The sequence below is a fragment of the Impatiens glandulifera genome, chromosome 1 (genome assembly GCF_907164915.1).
Source record: "Impatiens glandulifera chromosome 1, dImpGla2.1, whole genome shotgun sequence".
NCBI lineage: Eukaryota > Viridiplantae > Streptophyta > Magnoliopsida > Ericales > Balsaminaceae > Impatiens > Impatiens glandulifera.
Genome location: NC_061862.1, coordinates 55,512,632 through 55,534,888, shown reverse-complemented (window position 1 = coordinate 55,534,888; position 22,257 = coordinate 55,512,632). Strand labels below are relative to the sequence as shown.

The 22,257-nt window shown below is 32.6% G+C and overlaps 2 protein-coding genes across 3 annotated transcripts; one reads left to right on the top strand and one right to left on the bottom strand.

Annotated features, from left to right (window-relative positions):
- The first annotated feature begins 11,029 nt into the window (after positions 1-11,029).
- On the top strand, positions 11,030-12,726 carry LOC124921721 (pentatricopeptide repeat-containing protein At1g80550, mitochondrial-like). Its single transcript, XM_047462411.1, has one exon. It carries the CDS (start codon positions 11,138-11,140, stop codon positions 12,524-12,526), a length of 1,389 nt encoding a protein of 462 aa, XP_047318367.1. The 5' UTR covers positions 11,030-11,137; the 3' UTR covers positions 12,527-12,726.
- Positions 12,727-12,900: 174 nt separating this feature from the next.
- On the bottom strand, positions 12,901-19,114 carry LOC124920898 (dynein regulatory complex subunit 6-like). Of its 2 annotated transcripts, XM_047461475.1 has the most exons (16): positions 19,040-19,113; positions 18,662-18,849; positions 18,445-18,573; positions 18,145-18,352; positions 17,777-17,923; positions 17,460-17,534; positions 16,758-16,829; positions 16,283-16,354; positions 15,940-16,011; positions 15,724-15,795; positions 15,075-15,146; positions 14,460-14,531; positions 14,251-14,394; positions 14,100-14,171; positions 13,480-13,626; positions 12,901-13,388 (listed from the first exon to the last, which is right to left on the bottom strand). In XM_047461475.1, exons 2-16 carry the CDS (start codon positions 18,842-18,844, stop codon positions 13,207-13,209), a joined length of 1,719 nt encoding a protein of 572 aa, XP_047317431.1. In that variant the 5' UTR covers positions 18,845-18,849; positions 19,040-19,113; the 3' UTR covers positions 12,901-13,206. The 2 variants fall into 2 exon arrangements, with proteins under 2 accessions (XP_047317431.1, XP_047317432.1); XM_047461476.1 differs by lacking the exon at positions 16,758-16,829 and having other exon boundaries at positions 19,040-19,114.
- Positions 19,115-22,257: the final 3,143 nt, after the last annotated feature.

The window sequence follows — 22,257 nt, the reverse complement described above, 5'->3', positions numbered from 1 at the left end:
TAGACAAATCAACACATTTCTGTAGACGAGACTGCCATGATACAGCTCCTCCTCCAAAAGTAAACAAATACCCTGAAGTTGATCTCATTGTGTCAATATCACCACTCATATCTGAATTAGAAAACCCTTCAACATGTGACTTTCCAATACCATAACACAAAGCGTATTTGGAGGTCCCTCGAAGATATCTCATTAGTCACTTAACCGCTTCCCAGTGTGTCTTACCAGGATTTGAAAGAAAACGACTAAGTACTCCAACCGCATGAGCTATATCCGGTCTTGTACAGACCATTGCATACATCAGACTGCCTATTGCTGAAGCATATGGAACACTGCACATTTCTTGTCTTTCCTCTTCATCCTTGGGAGACATTGTCTTGTTTATTTTCAAGTGTGTAGCCAATGGACAAACAACTGGCTTTGCCTTGTCCATACAGAATCGTTTTAGAATCTTCTCAATATATCTCTCTTGAGATAACCATAGCCTTTTCTTCACCCGATCACGAATGACCTGCATTCCAAGAATTTGTCTTGCTTGACCCAAGTCTTTCATCTCAAAAGACTTAGCCAAATCCTTTTTCAACTTGGCAATCTTGAGCTTGTCTCTCCCAACAATCAGCATGTCATCAACATATAGGAGAAGTATAATAAAATCATTAGAAGCAAACTTTTGCATAAAGACACAGTGATCTGTAGACGTCTTCATATACCCATGGATGGTCATGAACGACTCAAACTTAAGATACCACTGCCTTGGTGCTTGCTTCAAACCGTACAGACTTTTGACAAGTTTGCACATCTTGCTTTCCTCACCTTTCTTATTATAACCTCCAGGTTGCTCCATATAAACATCTTCATCCAAATCACCATGGAGATATGCAGTCTTTATATCAAGTTGTTCAACCTTAAGATCCATACAAGCAACTAGACTTAACACCACCCGGATAGAAGTCATCTTCACTACCGGTGAGAAAATCTCATCATAATCGATTCCATGCCTCTGGCCAAAACCTTTGACAACCAGCCTAGCCTTGTATCTTGTCTTGCTATCATCACCTTCTTGCTTGATCTTGTACACCCATTTATTTTGTAATACTTTTCTGTTCTCTGGTCTTTCAACTAGATCATATGTGCCATTTTTCAGCAATGACTTCATCTCTTCATCCATGGCAGTTAGCCATTCTTTCTTATGAGCATCCTCAAGAGCCTCCTTATAGCATATAGGCTCCCCACAATCAGTTAGAAGAACATACTCTGTAGCAGGATACTTAGAACTTGGTCTTTTCTCCCTAGTAGACCTCCGAAGTACCTTTGTTTGTTGATTCTGTTGATTTCCATCTTCTTGTTGAACTTCAAAATCAACCTCAACATTATCACCAAGATCAGTTTTAGTATTAGTATCATTTCCATGGCCTACAGCTTGACCCTGAGGAACATCATCATCATTATCTGAGTCTGAAGCTACATGTGGCCTTGTCTCCTCAACATCATGAGACAACTCAAGACCAGAAAGGTCACGTATGTATGCATCAAGCTTTTCACCATCTTCAAAATTCTCAATAGTCTGATCTTCAAGAAATACCACATCTCGGCTTCTCAAAACCTTCTTATCAAATGGGTCATAACACCTGTATCCCCACTTTTCATCACCATATCCCAAAAATATGCATTGTCTAGTTTTTGCATCTAGCTTAGACCTCTCATCTTTTATTACATGCACAAAAGCTCTGCAACCAAAAACACGTAAATAATCATAATTAACATCTTTACCTGACCAGACGCTTTTTGCACACTTATTATTCAATGGCTTGGAGGGAGAACGGTTGATCACATACACTGCAGTGCTCATGGCTTCAGCCCAAAAATGCTTAGCCAACTTGGCATGGGAGAGCATACTCCTCATCCGTTCCAACATTGTTCTGTTCATCCTCTCTGCCACACCATTTTGTTGTGGAGTCTTGGGCACAGTCTGTTCATGTCGAATACCCTGCTCTTTGCAATAATCATCAAATGAGCCTATGTACTCTCCCCCATTATTTGACCGCACCCTCATCAGTTTTCTTCCTGTCTCTCTTTCAACCAGCTTGTGAAAGACTTCAAACCTTGCTGCAACCCCATCCTTGGACTTTATAGCATAAGCCCAAACCTTCCTAGATGCATCGTCTATGAAAGTTACAAAATAGGAAGCACCGCCTATGGATTTAATCTTCATAGGACCACAAACATCTATATGGACCAATTCAAGGACATTCTTTTTCAGTTCAACTTTTGACTTACTAAAGGAGACTCTGTTCTGCTTACCCTTCAAGCAATGCTCACAATTTTCAAGATGAGCATCATTGAGATTCAGCAACTCATTCCTCTTGATCAAAACATTCAGCCCTTTTTCACTAATGTGACCTAATCTCTTGTGCCACAACTCAGAGGATGACTCCATTAAAACAGAATATGCCGCATCATAGACAATTTTCAAATTTGTCTTGTATAAGGAACAACATTTCTTACCTCGTGCAATAACCAATGAACCCTTGCTTAGCTTCCATGCTCCACCACTGAAAACATTATGGTAGCCTCCATCATCAAGCATACCTGCTGAAATCAAATTCATTCTTAAATCAGGAACATGTCTTACATCTCTCAATGTCAGGAAACAACCCATGTTTGTCTCGATTTTAACATCACCAAGACCAACTATCTTGGATACACCACTGTTACCCATGCGAACCTCACCATAATCACCAGCTTTGTAGGACTGAAAGTAATCTTTGTGTGGAGTTATATGGAATGAGGCACCTGTGTCAACAATCCATGTTGTTTCATTTGAAGATGTGCTAAGACAGGAGTCTTGACAGTTAGAAGCATATGTCAGTTCACCATCTGAAGCATAAGCAGATGTATCTGCACTCTGTTCTTTCTTTTCTCTAGGCTTCACTGTACCCTTCGCTTTATCATTTTTAAATTTCCAGCACTCATTTTTCCAGTGACCCATTTTGCCACAGTAATGGCAAGCACCATCCTTCTTTGGAGCTCTAGACTTGCTTCTAGACTTTCCCCTACTCGAACCACTTCTATTATCTTTTGATCTTCCTCTATCAGCCACCAACATATCAGACTTAGAGGGTTTATCCCCCTTTCGATTCTCCTCATCAAGTAAGGAACTGGTGACAAATGCCATGTTGACTTTACCATTTGGTGCTGAGTTACTGAGAGTGATAATAAGTGTCTCCCAACTTGCAGGCAAAGATCCAAGGACTAAAAGTGTTTGCACCTCATCATCAAAGTTTATCTTCATACTACTCAGCTGATTCAAAATATTTTGAAATTCATTCAAGTGCTCAGCAATTGATTTATTATCAATGTACTTCAGATTCACCAGCCTTCGTACCAGTGCTGCTTTATTCCCTGCTGACCTCCCAGCATAGAGAGCTTCAAGTTTGCTCCACACACCATACGCTGTAGTCTCATTCTCAACATGGTGCACAACATTTACACCAACCCAGGAACGAATAAAGCTGCAGGCCTTTCTATCTATCTTTTTCCAATCAGCCTCTTTTGTAGTCTCAGGTCTAACACCCTCATTTTCAATTGCTTCATTCAAATCATCTGAAACTAACAGATCACTGATCATCAGTTTCCATTTCCTGTAGTTTGTACCATTCAGACTCACCATATCAGGTCTAGATTTCCCCATTATTACTGCCTTAACAACTGACAAAAACACCAGCAAAGAAACCAGTTGATCTCTTCTATGAATTTCGCCAAATAACCAGTAGAGCACTCTGCTCCAATGTTAAAACAGATAACCAATTAATACTGCTCTGATACCACTGTTGGGTTTTGCAACAGCAAAACTATGGATCTTCTTAGAAATCAAAACCTGTAGCAAATCAGATTCCAAATCGTCTATGACGATAAACAGATTACCAAGAACTGAAATAGCACAAAGCAATAAACGACAACACAATATACGTGGTTCGGTCAAAATCGACCTACGTCCACGGGAGGGATAAGTTTCACTAAATCAAACAAATGTCAATAGTAGAAACTTACATGCCCTGCTCTCAAATGAAAGAAGTGATTACACTAGGAATGATTGGACTACTCCACAATCAAAAGCTCCCCCAATCTCTCACTCTGGATCAGCCAAAGAACAAGAAGAAGAAGGAAATCAGAAAACCCTAGATCTGTAATTCACTCTCTCTCTATTTGCTCTGTTATGAGAAAAATACCCAAAAAAAGTATTTATACTCTAACCCGTTTTCTAAAAAGAAAACTCTGACCCGTTTACCCGGAATTTAAAAAACCCGCCCGTAATGGCAAGGAACACCAACATATTAAACATATTGTAATATTCACGAGTCACTGTTTATCTCTTACCAATAAAAATAAGAACACTATAATATGCATACAACCAAACTAAGAGCCACTGTTTGAAGTAACTTAAAAAATAGAATTATTCATACAATACAATAGAATTACTCATACAATTATACAATACAATAGAATTACTCATATTGTAATATTCGTGAGGTTGAAATGGAAAGTCGAGAGACGAAGTTGGAAGTCGAAGTGGAAAGTGAGAGAGTCGATCGATATTCGTGAATGAAGTTTTTTTTTAAATTAAGGCAAAAAATAAAGTATATATACGATAAAAAGACGAGAAATGTCATTCACGCATTTTCATCTAAAACGCATGAGTTCATAAACGCGTTTTAGATTAAACGCGTGAGTGACATTTCTCGAGAAATGCCTTGTGAGAAACACAAAAAAAATGAAAAGTTAAACAAAAATAACAGAAAATTGTTGTATTTAAGTCTCATAAATCCAATTAAATAGCTGTTAAATCTAACTGTAGGATCACTTCATCAAGGAGAACAACGATGAGATAACTAAAAAATTAAGAAAAAGACGGAAGAGAGAAAATAGATCCTATCTAATTTTTTTTACTTTATAAACTTTCGAACAAGTTTAAATTCGATGATGAGGCCACATTTGTCTCATCAATCTTAGGAGTGAGAGGATCATCCGTGAGAAATCGTGCGAGACTCAAAATTGTGAGGTAAAAAAATATCAAACTCGTAAATCCTCGAAAAAAACGATTAATTCTCCGACAGACTCTACTTTCCTGAACTAATTACAAAAATTATCATAATAATAGTATTATGAGTGATACACATCAGACAACTACGATCATTGAAAGTTCGATAATTTCTCTCCAACCAGATAATATACCAACAAATAATTTGGATGATAACTCAAATATGTAGGTCTGTCATATCAGGCACATCAATCCAAACTCTTAGCAACTATCCAAAGACTCAGACATCATCCAATGAATTCCAATAATACTCCACAAAAGACTCAAAATATTAATCACCTCTCGACAATTCAAAAGTAAGTGAGTTACTGATTCAACCTCTTTGTGACACATACGACTAACCATAATATAACATTTTTTCATGCACAAATCATCGTTAGTATTCTACCATGAATAACGCTTCATCCAAAGAACGAGATCTTAGATTGATTTTTTGACTCTCAAAGTTTTTTCCAACAAAATTTATATGAAATCATCTTAGCGAATAACTTGTAGTAATGCCCACATGAAAACTATCAATATCTTGTCAATGCATAACGTCTTGTTCAGACAGTAACATTTGTTTGCGTCATACCAAAATTAAAACTCTATTATTGTACAAAGTCTCCATAATGTTTAATCTTCTTATTTATCTAATTTGACTAGCAAAATCACTAAACTGATGATCAAAAATGTCATTAACTTTGACATTTCTACATATAACAATTGAAACAATCTCAAGATACGTCGTAGTTAGACTTTTGACACTACACCAAATGTCGTCCCAAAATCTATTCGAAAAATTATCTCTCATAATGAATCTAGACTGCTCACTGCAATTTTTCCACATATAATAAATTTTTCTTCAAATGCTACGCCCCACTAGATAATTAGACATTTTGGTGAACCAACCAAACCAATCATTATCATACTTATATTTGATTATCAATTCCCAAATACTATTTGGCTTCATTAAAAATCTACTACCCAATTTTGATAAATGAGCCTTATTAAAATAAATAAGATATTAAATATTTAGACATCATTGATCTTTAAAACATTTAACTTTATCCCATCTAACTAGATGACAAAATGATAAGTTAAAAGATCCATAAAAAATTACACATTATTTTCTCCATTTTTACCACTACACTCTTGAGAGAATGAATAACAACATCATATATGTGAGCATAGATGACAACACACTCTTAATTATGAAGATTAGCTGACCCCCTTTCGAGATTATTTTACTTTTCATCTAAAGAGTCTAAATTGTTTATGCAATTTAATATCTTGATTATCAATTATTAATTTGATTTCATAGACTTATATTGTATTTTTACTAATTAATTTTCATTGTAACTCCTATTTAAATTTAATAAGAATTAATTCTTTAAAAAAAATAATATTAATAATAAATCTTAAAATCTTAATCTAAAGTAAAACCATAAAAGTCTAAAACAAATTATTTAATAATGAAATCAAAACTATAAAACTCTATATGACAAATATTATTTTATAAAAATAACAAAATTGGTGGGAGTATGTATTTATAAAGTTCTTAAGATAATTAATAATAATCAACCAACAATCAGGGACGAATTTATGAATTTTCTATGAATTTTTTTTTACCCCCTAACTTTTAAAAAAAATCTAATATAATTCACAATTTTGTTTATATAATTATTAAAAAAAATCTCATTTTATTCAAAATTTTATCGTTATTTATTTAAGTCCATCCTAAAAACTTTTAAGTCCACCCCACCACCGAATTCTGTGTCCGTCCATACAAACAATATTAGCAATTTTATTTTAAAATCTAACTCCAAATATCATTATTAATTAATGATCTCAATTTAGGGGTGAGCAAACGGGTAAACCCAACCCGTATTACCCAACTCATATTCAGCCCAAATTAAATTTACCCAACCCGTAATCCAACCCATATTATTTACTAATATGGGTTGGGTATGAGTTGAGTAATCCAAATTATTTTTTATTTTTTCATTTAACATGTATTTGACTCATTTAACACATTTTTATCTGTTTAACACATTTTTGACATGTTTAACACGTTTTTCACATTTTTCAAGTTTTGGCACGTTTTGATACGTTTTTGACACGTTTAACATGTTTTTCACATTTTTGACACATCTAATACGTTTTTCACATTTTTGACACGTTTAACACGTTCTTGGCATGTTTAACACAATTTTGACACGTTTAACACGTTTTTCATGTTTTTGGCATGTTTAACACGTTTTTAACACGTTTAATATATTTTGATACGTTTGACATGTTTTTCATGACTATGACACATTTAACACATTTTGACACATTTTGGCACGTTTAACATGTTTTCACATTTTTGACATGTTTAGTATGTTTTTCACACGTTAAACACGTTTTTAGCACGTTTAGCATATTTTTGACACGTTTAGTGTGTTTTTCACACGTTAAACACATTTTTAGCACGTTTAACACATTTTTGACACGTTTAACACATTTTACATATTTTTGGCATGTTTAACACGTTTTTAATACGTTTAACACGTTTTTGACACGTTTGACACGTTTTTCACGATTATGACACATTAAACACATTTTCATATGTTTTTTTTACATTTTGGCACGTTTAACACGTTTTGACACATTTGATATTTTTTTCATGTTTTTCACATTCTTGACACGTTTAATACGTTTTTAACATGTTTAACATATATTTTACACGTTTTTGGCACGTTTAACACATTTTCCACATTTTTGGCATGTTTTGATACGATTTTAACATGTTTAACATGTTTCTCATAATTTTAACATGTTTAATACGTTTTTCACACATTTAATATGCCAAAACGTGAAAAAAGTGTTAAACGTGTCAAAAACGTGAAAGTGTTTTAAACATATAAAAAACGTGTTAAACGTGCCAAAAACGTGTTAAACTTGTCAAAATGTGTTAACGTGCAAAAAACGTGTTAAACATGTCAAAATATATTAAATGTGCAAAAACGTGTTAAACATGCCAAAACGTGTAAAAACATGCCAAAAATGTGTTAAATGTTCTAAAAGTGTGTTAAAAGAGCCAAAAACGTATTAAACATGTCAAAAACATATTAAACGTGTCAAAAATATGAAAAACATGTTAACGTGTGAAAAACGTGTCAAATATGTCAAAAAAATGTTAAAATGCCAAAAAACATGAATAACATGTTAAACGTGTGAAAAACGTGTTAAACGTGTGAAAAACATGTTAAACATATCAAAAATGTGTTAAACGTGTTAAAATGTCAAAAACGTGTTAAACATGCCAAAAACATGTTAAACATGCCAAAAACATGTTAAACATGCCAAAAACGTGAAAACTATGTTAGACTTATCAAAAACGTGTTAACGTGTTATATATGTCAAAACGTGTTAAACATGTCAAAAATGTGAAAACGTGTTAAACTTGTCAAAAACGTGTTAAATGTATTAAACACGTCAAAAATGTGTTAAACGCAATAAAAACATGTTAAACATACAAAAAACGTGAAAACCGTGTTAAACTTATCAAAAACGTGTTAACGTGTTATATATGTCAAAACGTGTTAAACATGTCAAAAACGTGAAAACGTGTTAAACTTGTCAAAAACGTGTTAAACGTGTCAAAAATGTGTTAAACGTGATAAAAAAACGTGAAAATCGTGTTAAGCATGTGAAAAACGTGTTATTAGTGTGAAAATGTGTTAAACATGTCAAAAACATGTTAAACGTGCAAAAAACGTGAAAATCGTGTTAAACTTATCAAAAACGTGTTATATGTGTCAAAAACGTGTTAAACATGCCAAAAATATGAAAAACGTGTTAAACTTGTCAAAAACGTGTTAAACGTATTAAACACGTCAAAAACATGTTAAACGTGATAAAAACATGTTAAACGTGTAAAAAAACGTGCTAAAAGCATGAAAACTGTGTTAAACTTATCAAAAATGTGTTAACGTGTTATATTATATATGTCAAAAACGTGTTAAACATGCCAAAAACGTGAAAACGTGTTAAACATATCAAAAACGTGTTAAACGTGATAAAAACGTGTTAAACGTGTGAAAACGTGTTAAACATGTCAAAAATATGTTAAACGTGCCAAAAACGTAAAAACGTGTGAAAACTTGTTAAAAATGTTAAAAATGTGTTAAACGTGTGAAAAACGTGTTAAACATGTCAAAAACGTGTTCGACTTAAAGTTGGAAGATGATTAGTTTATATTTGATTAATAATAGAGAATTAAATTAAATTTATATAATTTGGGTAATTTGGGTAACCCTAACCCAACCCAAATTAAACTTAACTCATACTCAACATAACCCATACTCAACCCAACTCAAATTAACCAAACCAAATTAATATTTTGAGTTTGGGTTAGGATTGAATTTGAGTAAACCCAAATTATGCTCACCCCTATATCTCATAATATAAATAAATCCACACCTTCCAATTAATCGAATTTAACAAGTACATCAAGAAACTCTAAAAAAAAATCCAATAAATGTATAGTAATAGACTCAATCAACATATTTATAAAAATAAAAAAGACAATAACAAAATAATTCTATAGTTAAAGATCATATACAAGATATTCACAATATGATAAATCTGAATAATTATATATAAGTAAAAATTTACTAATAATATAAACATTTCAAAACTCTTAAATATATAAATATATAAAATATACATATCCAAACTCTAAATATAACAAATTAAACATAAAAAGTCATAAAACCATGGAATCAAAGCTATAAAATCTCGTATTCAATTAATAATGAATTTTATCTAACCTTTTATAAAACTAATTTTGTAAATAGATAATTTAAAGAAATAAAATAATCAAGAGTGACACTTGAATTATGCACTACTACTAATATTATTATTAACATTTCATCTGAAATCTAATTCCAAATATTATTAATCAATAATCTCATAATATCAATAACAACATATATATATAATTCAAATTAAATTAATTAAACCTTACCAAGAATATCAATCAACTTTTAAAAACATTTAATAAATATAAACTCAATCAAAATATACTATAAAAAACAATGAGAAGTTTAAATTAAATTTGATTTTTTTTTTAATTAACGATAATTAGCATGACACCCATCGTTATATCTCAGTTTCAACTTAAATTGCTTACGGATTAAATCGAACACGTAACATTTTAATCTATTAAGCGGACTCTTATCATTAGGCTATTTTGGTGGGTTTTAAATTAAATTTGTATTAATTTTATCCTAATAATAAATATTGAATTTAAAGAGAGAAAGTGGGTAATTTTTCCAAAATTTAGTCTGAAAATCGACATTTTTTAGTAGAATGAGAAGAGAAGGTAGTTCGGTATTAAGTAACCACCCTCCAATTCAGATTTTTTATTCCCCTTAGAAATGATTACTCAAATAGATGCTCATCATAATTTAAATTTATATTTTATTCACCTTCCTGTTCTATTGATCAGCATCCAGCAGCGCCAATAGTCAATAGAAAGAGTTAGACTAAGCTAATCAGTCCACTCCTAACCCAGGACCTGATTGTTGTCCATCATATGGCTCACCAACTAAACTTGCAAAACTGACATACATGAAGGTCAGCGTCATACTAGCCCTTGACTAAGGGAAAGTGCCAATGGAGGATGGTGAATTAAGAAGCTCGAGTTTAGGTGAAAAATAGTCATTCCTTATTAGACTCGAAGATTATTTATTTATAAGCTCGACTTAAAAATTTCAACTAAAATTAAAGTTTCAGAAAATATTATTTTAAATTTTAGTATTAAAATAAACAACAAAAATATATATTATTTATTTCAAAAAGCTCAAACATTTTATCGAATAAATATTTTACGAGCTCATCGATCCGGCTCAAGTTTGACACTTGGTTAAAGTCAAACTGAAGTAGAGATTTGACCGAATAGTTCCCGAACACTCAAAATCAGCTCGACTTATTTGCCGCCCTATTTCGGTCCAACAAGTCACTGGCTCGGCGGAAGGGCGAAGTAGAGTCAGAAACACCGTGAATGAATGAATGAAGTGCTTCGTTCAGTTTCAGGCGGCAAGAAACAAAATTATGCTTCTTCTTCTTCCTTCCATCATCTTTCGTCGCCGGCAAAATCTACTTATTCTTCATCATCTCTCCCGGTCCTTGAGTTTTTCCTCCACGCCCGATTCATTTTCTCACCACAACTTGCGCCGCCAAGATCTGGACCAAAACACACTCGTCCTCCGAACCCTTTCTCTCTACAGCAACGACTGGAAACTCGCCCTCGACTTTTTCAACTGGCAGCTTCATTCCGACTCCAATTTTCATCACACTACACATACCTACAACCGAATCATCGACATTCTCTGTAAGTTCTTCCAATTCAACAACGCATGGGATTTGATTCATCAGATGAGAAAAACCCATCTCTCTTTCCCCAATCGCACCACGTTTCGTATTCTCTTCAATCGCTACGCCTCTGCTCATTTAGTTCAAGAAGCCATTATCGCTTACAATCGATCCCAAGACTTCAATTTGAAAGACGAAATCACCTTTTCTCATCTCATCGATGCCCTCTGTGAATACAAGCATGTAGTTGAAGCTGCAGAGATTTGTTTCGGTAAAGATGATGTTCATCATCTCAATAATACGAAAATATATAACACGATCCTTCGTGGATGGCTGAAATTGAGATGGTGGAGTAAATGTTCAGAACTTTGGGAAGAGATGGATAGAAGAGGAGTTGAGAAAGATCTGTTTTCTTATACCATATATATGGATATTCAATCCAAAAGTGGGAAGCCATGGAAAGCTGTGAGAATGTACAAGAAAATGAACAAGAAAGGGATCAAATTAGATGTGGTGATTTACAACACTGTAATTAACGCGATTGGACAATCAGAGGGTGTTGATTTTGCTGTTCGAATTTTCCACGAAATGGCTGATTTGGGTTGTCATCCAACAGTTGAGACTTTCAATGTAATCATAAATCTTCTTTGTCAAAACAGGAGGTTCAGAGAAGCACATAACCTGTTTGTTGAAATGTCCAAGAGAGGATATTCTCCCAATGTGGTTACATATCAATCATTCTTTGCTTATCTTGAGAAGCCAATGCAGATCCTCAAGTTGTTCGATGAGATGATTGTCAATGGTGTGAGGCCTAGATTGGATACTTACGTCTTGCTTATGAGGAAATTCGGAAAGTTGGGTTTTCTTCGGCCAGTTTTTCTCGTGTGGAAGAAAATGGAACAACACGGGCCGAGTCCTGATAACCATACCTATAATGCTTTGATTGATGCTCTGTTGCACAAGGGTTTGATAGACATGGCTAAGAAGTACGACGATGAGATGTTGGCAAAAGGGCTTTCGGCTAAGCCGAGGGTAGAGTTAGACGCCAAGTTGATGGATACCGTAAAATCCATCTCATCAAAATGAAAGCTAACTATTAAAGAAGAGCTTCAACACTTTTGGGAAACCACCTTCAATTTACCTTGTATAATCAAAAGCAAAGAGATGAAAACCATCGAAGATAGTGCAGAGCGAACATCTCATGATGTTTGAATGTTCCTATATTGTTAAAGATGCTACGACAAGAGTGGAACATGATCAAAGAGAATTTTTCTCAAATTTATATAATTGTGCGTTTGTTTGTCGCCTGAATTCATTCAAGGGTAATTGACTTTAAAATATATTTAACTAACATTGTCAAAGTTTTCGAATTACTCCAAATAAATATGAACCAAGAATAGAAGCAATTTTGAAAACTTGGAAAGAGGTAAAACACTGCAATTATTCAAAATAAAATCTGAAGCATAGACGCAAATTTATTTAAGAATTGGCAGCTATACAAGAAAGAAACATATCCTTAAAAGAAGAAAGTAATTGTTTTCAGTTAATATGAGGAAATGTTTGTATGCACAATTTAACTAACTAACTGCTTAATCTAACTATTATTTATAAACGCCCCACTGAGATTATTATTATTTATTTATTTTATTTTGACCTCACGGTCATAACTTCCACTTTAACTACATATCAAGTTAATGACATTTGATCTCTTAGAAACCATTCTTGTTCACTTGAGCTAGCACTGATATTATTATTATTATTATTATTCAGGGGCGGATGATTACCAGATTCGGGAGATGAGTGGATTGAAGATTCCTCATCTCAAATGGAGACACTTGGCAGGACTCCATGGTCAGTGATTTCAGATTCTTCAGCATCTTCAAATGCCGCAGTCCCTTATTTGTAATCCGAGAATTCGAAACGTTGAGACAAACCAATTCTGTCAACCCTGCATCAACATTACAAAGATTTTTTAGGTTGTTTAAGGACAAGCAAACTGAATCAAACAACAATAAAGTAAAACAAACAAAAAAGATTACCAGAAATCATCTTGAGAGATCTATTACTCAGACAGTGGTTTTGAGAAAGATTTAGCACTGCCAAGGATGAGAGTTCTTTGATGTTCTTCACACCTGCATCTGATATCCGTCCACTACATAATTCCAGACTTCTTAGCTGTTTAAATTCTGAATCAATAAAAATCAATCAGATAACACACTAACTCAAAGAGATACAAGACTATGCAGTTATTCAAAGTGGAATCTGAAGCAAAGAGACAAACTCGCTTAGCAATTGGCTACTATATAATGTTCTTAACATGACCTAAATTTTCTTCCCTCAAAATAAAAATCTGAATCAATAATAATCATCGGATAACACACTAACTGTGGAATGAATACCCAATAGCTTGATGTGGGTTATTTGAGATTATGAACAACTAATCCTCAACCAAAATACCAAATACCCCTTTTTTGAAAAATTAAAATATATTTATACCATTATTTTCGTTTTACTATAGTAAAACTAAATAACCTGTTTTTTTCATAACTTACCTCACCCATGGGTTATATAAAAATTACTTCACCTGATCAAACAAGGGAAGATAAAATTTGACAGTGAAAAGACTTTGATTATGCAAACAAACGTGGGTAAGACATACTAAGCAGGTGTTTTGTTCCAGAATTTGTAATGTGTGCTCCAAAAAGATCCAAGTGAGTCAATCCAGTCAAGCCTGCATATCAACAAATACACACAAGAAGCGATGAACAATTATAAAGATGGTTGTAATAATAGGAAGAGACGAACCATACTTGTAAGAGCAGGTAATCCAGCATCAGTAATTAGGCGGGAATCCAAATTAAGGGACTTGAGTGATGATAACCCAGATAAGTTTACTAAGCCGGTATCAGTGACGTTAGTGAACGACAAATTAATGCTTTCCAAATTCGTCAAACCTGTGTGCAAAGACAGAATATCAACAAAAACATAAATTTAAGTATGGCAGGGACATGGGTCTAACCAGCGATATGTTTGAGACCGATGCTTCCAACTTCAGTGTCAGACAAATCCAAGTATCTCAAATTGTAGAGACCTGGGGATTAGACTAACCAAGTATTAATAATAAGAATACACTCCACCAATTCAATAGTCAAAACTCAGAAGACATGTCATGAAGTTGGGGAACTAAATTGATTTTTTGAAATTTTACAGAGCTCCACAAGGCTAGTTGCATTTTCAACGTGATGGAAAAATCTCAAGTTTCCCACACAGATAGCTCAAATGGTAAGAGCCTTAAACTAAGAGACGACGTTTGAACCTTGATCTAAACAAAAAAAATAATCTGAAGCTTAACTTAGGATTTATCAACCCTATTAAAAGTAATGCCACAAGTGATGAATGGAATTTAAAAAATTGAGCGGTTAATGGGGACGGGCTGTAAATTCACAATAACTCTAAGTCATCCTTCACGACTAAGGCATGATTCAACATAAGTAGCATAAGTAAACCAAACAATGAATTCACAAGAACCAATAAAAAGAAATATAACCCAACATCACCTAAAGATCTAGAGAAATTAACTAAACAATAAGAAGGCACAAGGGAAGGACATAAATAAATTTCAATGATGAGCAACCTGCTAAGTTGATCAAGCCTCCATCACTAATCGCACATGAATCCAAGTTTAAGCTCTCCAAATTTGTTAATTCTGCTTGAAACAACAACATAAGTATGGAAATTAACAAAGAAACATTTCAAGCTGAATATACTCTATTCATTCAAGACACGCTTACATTAAGCTACTGCTACCAAATCCAACGTGAAAAGAGTATGGCCTTGTTTGATTTACCGTATCACCCTTATCCATCAATCATCATCAATCAAATCATCTACTAAAATACTTTTTTTAAACATTTTAAAATATTAAATACAGAGAATATTTTAGTCATTTAACCTAAATAATTAACTTTTTCATCATAAAGGGTTTTTCTTCCAAAACATTGGATTATTTAAAAAATAAAAAACTACATCAAACAAGCTCTAAGAAAATAAAATAGATCCTTTCAAGAAGTCTATTTTAGAATAAACAATCAAATACGAATGTTTATTTATCAATCCTAACAAGTCACACACCACTCATGTAACAAACCTTGAAGAAATAACACACTTTGTACAGAACATTCAAACAAGATACACAACAATCAATAAATCCTTCAAAGGTATGAATGGAACAAAAGTTAACAATTTATTTCATAAAACTCTAATAATAGGTAAGTAAAGAATACCTTTCAAGTTAACCAAGCAGGCATTTGTGACATTATTGAATCCCAAGTTAAGTGCTATCAGTTTCCTCATTTCTACAGCAATAGGAGCGGAAAAAATTAGTTCTTTAGATAACATCCTTCAATAACTTTGAGAATTAAAAGGTGATCTATCTATTTTACTGAAGTTGCAATATAATATTAGGAAAAAATCCATTTTTTATGGAGTTAGCATTCTACCTGCAAACTTCTCACAGCCATTATCAAATATACCACAACGGCTAAGATTAAGATATGACAAGGACGGAAGAGCTGCAAATAGGGGAAAATAAAACTAAAATCAGCATGTGTGAGAAAAAAATTCAAATATAAAAGGGGTGTCTCAATAAGTTTTCTCACTTATAACACCCTAATAAGTCCATTGAAATCATAAGAAACAATATAAGGTGAAATGTTATTCAAGCTCTTAAGACTCTTATCATGTCAGACTTTTATTGTTACATGGAAAACACCATATACAATGTCTTCTCCTTAGAAAACCAGAAATATGGAACCATGAATAAAAGAAGCAGACAACATCAACCTGAAAGAGATTCTAAGCATCCTGCAGTCACATAGCAACCTTCCATGTTTAATAGAACAAGCTTGTGCAGACCTGCAATGGAAATATTGCAAAATGTTTTTCATACGGTTAGTTCCGACATGAATCACTAAATCCTACAAACTTGTGCATTTCAAAATGTAATATAACACTATAGGTGTATATGATGGATTATTGGTTGACTTTTACAAGACTTGGTGTGGACATTGTTTTTATTGTTAGAAGTCGCCCTTGCAACAACTTTATTAATACAAACTTTAGCATTTCAAAAAAATCACATGTCTCAGTATCTGTTCCTCCCCCACAAAAAAACTCCCAAAATTAATTCAATAGCACTCCCAAAAAAAGGACAAAACAAAAGAAGGGGCAGGGGAAACATTTAAAATAGCACTTACAATGTAGATAATATGCAGAAATCAAATATATTAGAATGCAATTTGAAGGTAAAACTAGATACCTTGCAAAAAAGTGATGCCAATGTCCGAGACTCTACAAAATGAAATCTGCAACTCCTTTAAGTTGGTAAGTCCTGGCACAACATGCAATGAACTGTTATAGCAAAGACTTGTGTTGATCCTAGTAATGTGATGTTCCATGTGAGTAGGATTAGGTTTTATAGATGGGGGCACAAATTTGTAAGATAGCCCCTGAAGTTATTATGTTATTTGCTCTTATCAGTAGTTATTAGGGAGATTAGGACATCTGTAGTTAGTTATTAAATAGAGAACATGTGGAAAACCTTTACGATTATAAATAGAAGTGGGCAAACCGAAGAGTGATTATTAAATGAATTAGGGTAATATTCTCCCTTCTCATCAACCCTCTATTCTGGAACTAAAATAGTTACATGTAAATTCTATGTTTCTTTGAGTACTGTAGGAGCTATAACACACAATCTCTAAATGTTAAATAACTTAGAAAACAACAATAATAACACAAGCCTGTTTCATCAATCTCCAATGAGGCACTCATTTTTCCCAAAAAAAAATGAGGCACTCATATATTATCTAACAGAATATCAAAGCATTGGAGTAGAGAATGAGATTCAACATGAATCCAATTATTTCACTTCCTCATGTACTTGTTGGGTAAACATGTAGGTTACTCAGCAATTAGAAAACAGGTAAGCAACAGTGTGGGGGCTAAAAGCAATAATGACCTGAGAGAGGCTTCATATCAACATCTGTTATGCAATTGCAACATTTGAGATTGAGTGATTCCAGTTTTGTTAACCCTGCGGGAAAATGCTGTATGCACATCAAAAGCATAAAAAAAATCTATAGGACTACTGTCAGTAATAAGATACACTCGACTTTCCAGAAAAAAGTAAGTTGAGCAATTAGAGGGCTCCTCCAAAAAAGAAGAAATAAGGTGGATATAGTGGATATAGTAAAATAAGATTCAACAGTATGTATGATGTAGAAACAAGCATATAAAAATACAATGATTTACATCTCTTATTTAAAGACCTCTTACCATTTAAATGAACAAGCCCACCATCAATCCATTGGCATCTTTCTAGATCCAATTCTATTAAGTTCAACAAACCAGAAAAGAACGACATTCCTTGAACATTGATTTGATAGTTCTTTCTAAAACTCAAAGATACCAAGTTTGAAAGACCTGAAAAAACAAAACAAAACAAAACAAAATGGACGTATATAAAAGAATTATTGTGTTGCATCATAGTATGTCCTATCCATGACAACTTAAACAAAATAATAAAGAGAAGTAGAGTCTATTAATATTCATTTTAACCAAACAAAAAAGGAAAGAAAAGAAAAAGATCAAGAAATGACACTTTGGCAGCAATATGATACAACAAATGGGAATATCGGATATACCTCTGAGATGCTTTAGCCCACGGTTTGAAATGTTGTAGCAATAATTACAATTCAAGTCTTCAAGGTTTCTGCATTCTTTAAGACAGCTTAATCCTGCATCTGTAACATCAGAACCAGAAAGATCCACAGAAAGTAAAGATGTCCCCTGTGATGAGATAACATCCATCCACCTATCATTCATCCCGGGGTATTCACACAAATCAAAGTCCTACCAACAAAAGACAAAAACAATTTCTTGAATCCTCCCCGCGATTTCCCATGAGAAACATTTATAAAAGCCTAACCCATCAAAGGATTTACCTGTAGAGCACAATCTCGAAATGCATCAATAGAAGCATCTGTTAAACGTTGTGAACACACCAATTCATTGAAGATCAACTGACTAACGTCCCTTGGAAGTATATCAAAAGTACTGTATCTTTCAATGTCCTGTTGCAGAAAATGAGAAAATTAATGACGCAGGTTATAAAGAACTGAGAAAAAATTTCCATTTATAAACTTATTATCTGTGTTTCACCTCACATGTCTTGTATATGCAGAGGTCCAATAAAGATGGATATTCTGGCTTTCCTTGTTTTCCCTCTACAGAAAGCCGAGAAAGTGTGGAACTCAAGTACCCTTTTGAACTGCCACTGTCACAATACCTTCCAGAAACAAGATTAACAAACTGGTCTCTCTTCATAGAAGAAACTGTCCCCATGTTTTCTGTAATCAATTCGCATCATAAAGTAGTACACTTAGGAATCCATCTATCCATCTTAACAAATGAAGAGTAAAGTACAAAGCAAGCATAAACTGATCAAGCGCGCATGCAAAGAGTGATGGACAAGTAAGTTTTAAATTTAGAAGGAAAGGATTAGAAGATCAAGTTCAGTAAGTATAAGAAGAATCGAACCTTCTTTTGCTATAACCTAATAATGTTTATTGGAATCAGTCCATGAATGATCAGTTGATCATGGCTCGGCTATGAGAGAGAATGGAAGTGAGAAGATAAAAATAATGAAAGGGGGGCGTAGACATAGTCACCTGTGGACGAGCCGAAATCCGAAGCAACAGGTATCCGACACGTGGGATCAGAGCATAATGATTATTAAGTTCGGAGATTGCTTCAGAATCAAAATATATTATATTATATGATTTTAACAAACATGTGCAATTTTATTCTCCTTTCTATTTCTAAACAAAAATAAATAAAAAGTTTAAAAAGTCAAAAGTAATAAATTATCCCAAGTTATCTCATATTTTTAATTGGAAGTTTTCTTTACACATTTATTTCCTTATAATTAGTATGACTTTTTCATTATTCAAAATATTTAATAGAAATTATTCTAACATTGTTTAGTAGATTTGTTTTATTTTAAGGTTTGATATGTGATTTTTTACCTAGAAATGAAAAAGAAAATGAATTGAGGTGTTGGATTAATGGTTTTGATTCCAGCATAGACTTTTGATATAAATTATTATTTATTATTTTATTGATGTATAATAATAAAATAATAAATAATAATTTAAAATATATAGTATTTTAATATTTTGATTAATAAATTAAATGATAGGATCGATAAAAACGAAATAATATTTGAGGAAATAATATTTGAGTGATTTAGATTATTTAAATAATTCAAACCTAACCAGACATTACTTATACTTTAATTATGTTTGTTTTATAAAACATCCTTATCAAGTACAAATTATAATATAAATGGTCATAAGTTAATTACTTTTTTTAATAACCAAATAAACTAGAAAATAATAAATAATTTAATAAATTATTAATTTATATATATGTATATATATATAATAATGTTTAATTTAAATTTGCTTAAATTAAATTGACGGGTGGAGAGCTGTGATTAATTTGAATATATATGTGAGAGTAAGTAGATATTTGGAACGGATCGTGTGTTGACCCGTCCATAAACTTGAAACGATTAAAAATAATATACATATGTTTCGAACTTTCAACTTAACAAAACAAACCTGCAACCTAACAAAAATAAATACAATTTTTTAACTAACTAAGGTAATAAGATTTTATATTTTAAATCTAACAACAAATTTTATGAACGTGTCGACATTCATAACAAATTAATCTATATATAATGTTTAATTTGAATTTTTTTGAATTGTGAGTCGAGAGTTGTGGTTAATTTGGATATATATATATATATATATATATATATATATCCAAATTAACCACAACTCTCGACTCACAATTCAAAAAAATTCAAATTAAACATTATATATAGATTAATATATATATATGAGAGTAAATTGATACTTCAGTCGGATCGTGGGTTGACCCGCCCATAAACTTGAAACAGATAAAAATAAAATTAAAAATGCTATATATGTTTCGAACTTGAAACCTAACAAAAACAAGTACAACTTTTTAACCAACTAAAGTAATAAGGCTTTATATTTTAAATTCAACACCAAATTTTTATAAACGTGCGATATTCCTAACAAACTAATCTATATATTTAATGCTTAATTTAAATTTGTTTGGTTTGTCGGGTCGAAAGTTATGGTTAATTTATATATATATATATATATATATGTGTGTGTGAGTAAATGAATACTTGGATTGGATCATGAGTTGACCTGCCCATAAACTTGAAATGGATAAAAATAAAATTAAAAATGTTATATATGTGTTTCGAACTTACAACCTAACAAAAACAAGTACAATCCTTTAACCAAGTGTGATTTTCCGAGGGATAATAGGATGGTAACAAATGAGAGTGATTAAAAAATATGAATAAAATATTTGATTGACCAAAGTGTGAGGTCACGAAATTAAATGTCGATTGAGATTGGTTGTTTATTTTTTTAGGGATAAGAGACATGTGAAGTGTGATTGAGATGTGGTTTGTCAAGGGATAAGATGTGAGTGACAAAGATCATGAGGTCACAAGATTAGAAGTCGATTGAGACTAATGATTGATTTGTTGAAGAATAAGAGGCGTGTGAAACTATGATTGAGATTGGTGATTGGTTTTTTGATGAATAACAGGCGTTTGAAAATGTGATTGAGATTGGTGGTTGATTTACCGATGAATAAGAGACGTGTAAAAATATGATAAAGAGTCATATGAAAAAGTGTGAGTCAAAAGATGTCGACTAATTAATCATTGATTATAAATATTAAAAGTGTGATTCACAAGATTAGAGGTCGATTGAGAATGGTGATTGATTCGTTGAAGAATAAGTTGTATTCATTTGATCCTAAATTAATTAAGAGGGCTTAAATAAATAAAATAAATAATTTGAGATCAATATTATACATATTTGAACCCAAATTAATTATTTATAAACCAAAAAATATTTAAAAAAATAGATAAAATAAATATTTATATTTATTTAAATATTTTATAATTTGAAAATAAATCAAAAGAGTGTGAAGTAAAATCAATTTCAAACCAGTTTCGTTGCTGAAAAGTGATTATAATTAGGGGTGACAATTCGAGTAACGGGTCGTGTTTCGTATCGTGTACTTCATGGTACACGACCCATTATGGGTCAACCCATACACGACCCATTAAACTTATTGTGTCTACCCTTTTAGCCCAAACACGAATTATTTATTAACGGGTCGACACAACATAACCGTTATACACGAAATTAATTTAGGATCAACATATACACGACACGATTCAACACGAAAAAACACGAAATTTTTTTAAATTCTTATACACGGACCCGTAAATACACGTTAACAAAAATTCACCCATTAACACAAACAATGCTCTCCAGTCTCCACATAAGTACATAACAAAAATAAGCATCAATGTTTTAACAAGAAACATTGCACAAAGAAATGTATTACATCTAGCTCGATCGGGTTGTCTCCAATATGATATCCAATAGAACCTGGAAGCCTAAATCTAGATGAACAGTCGAAAAGAATGAACCTCCAAAATAAACCTATATCAAAATGCCTACATCTAGATGAACAATCAGAAAGAAGGAACCTCCAAAATTAAACATATATCAAAATGCCTAAAGAAACATCGCGATATATTAGAATAGAATATAGAGAGAGAGATAGACCTGTGGAAACGATTGCCAAGACGTTTTACAATGTTTACGTCGGAGACACTAGGTCAAACG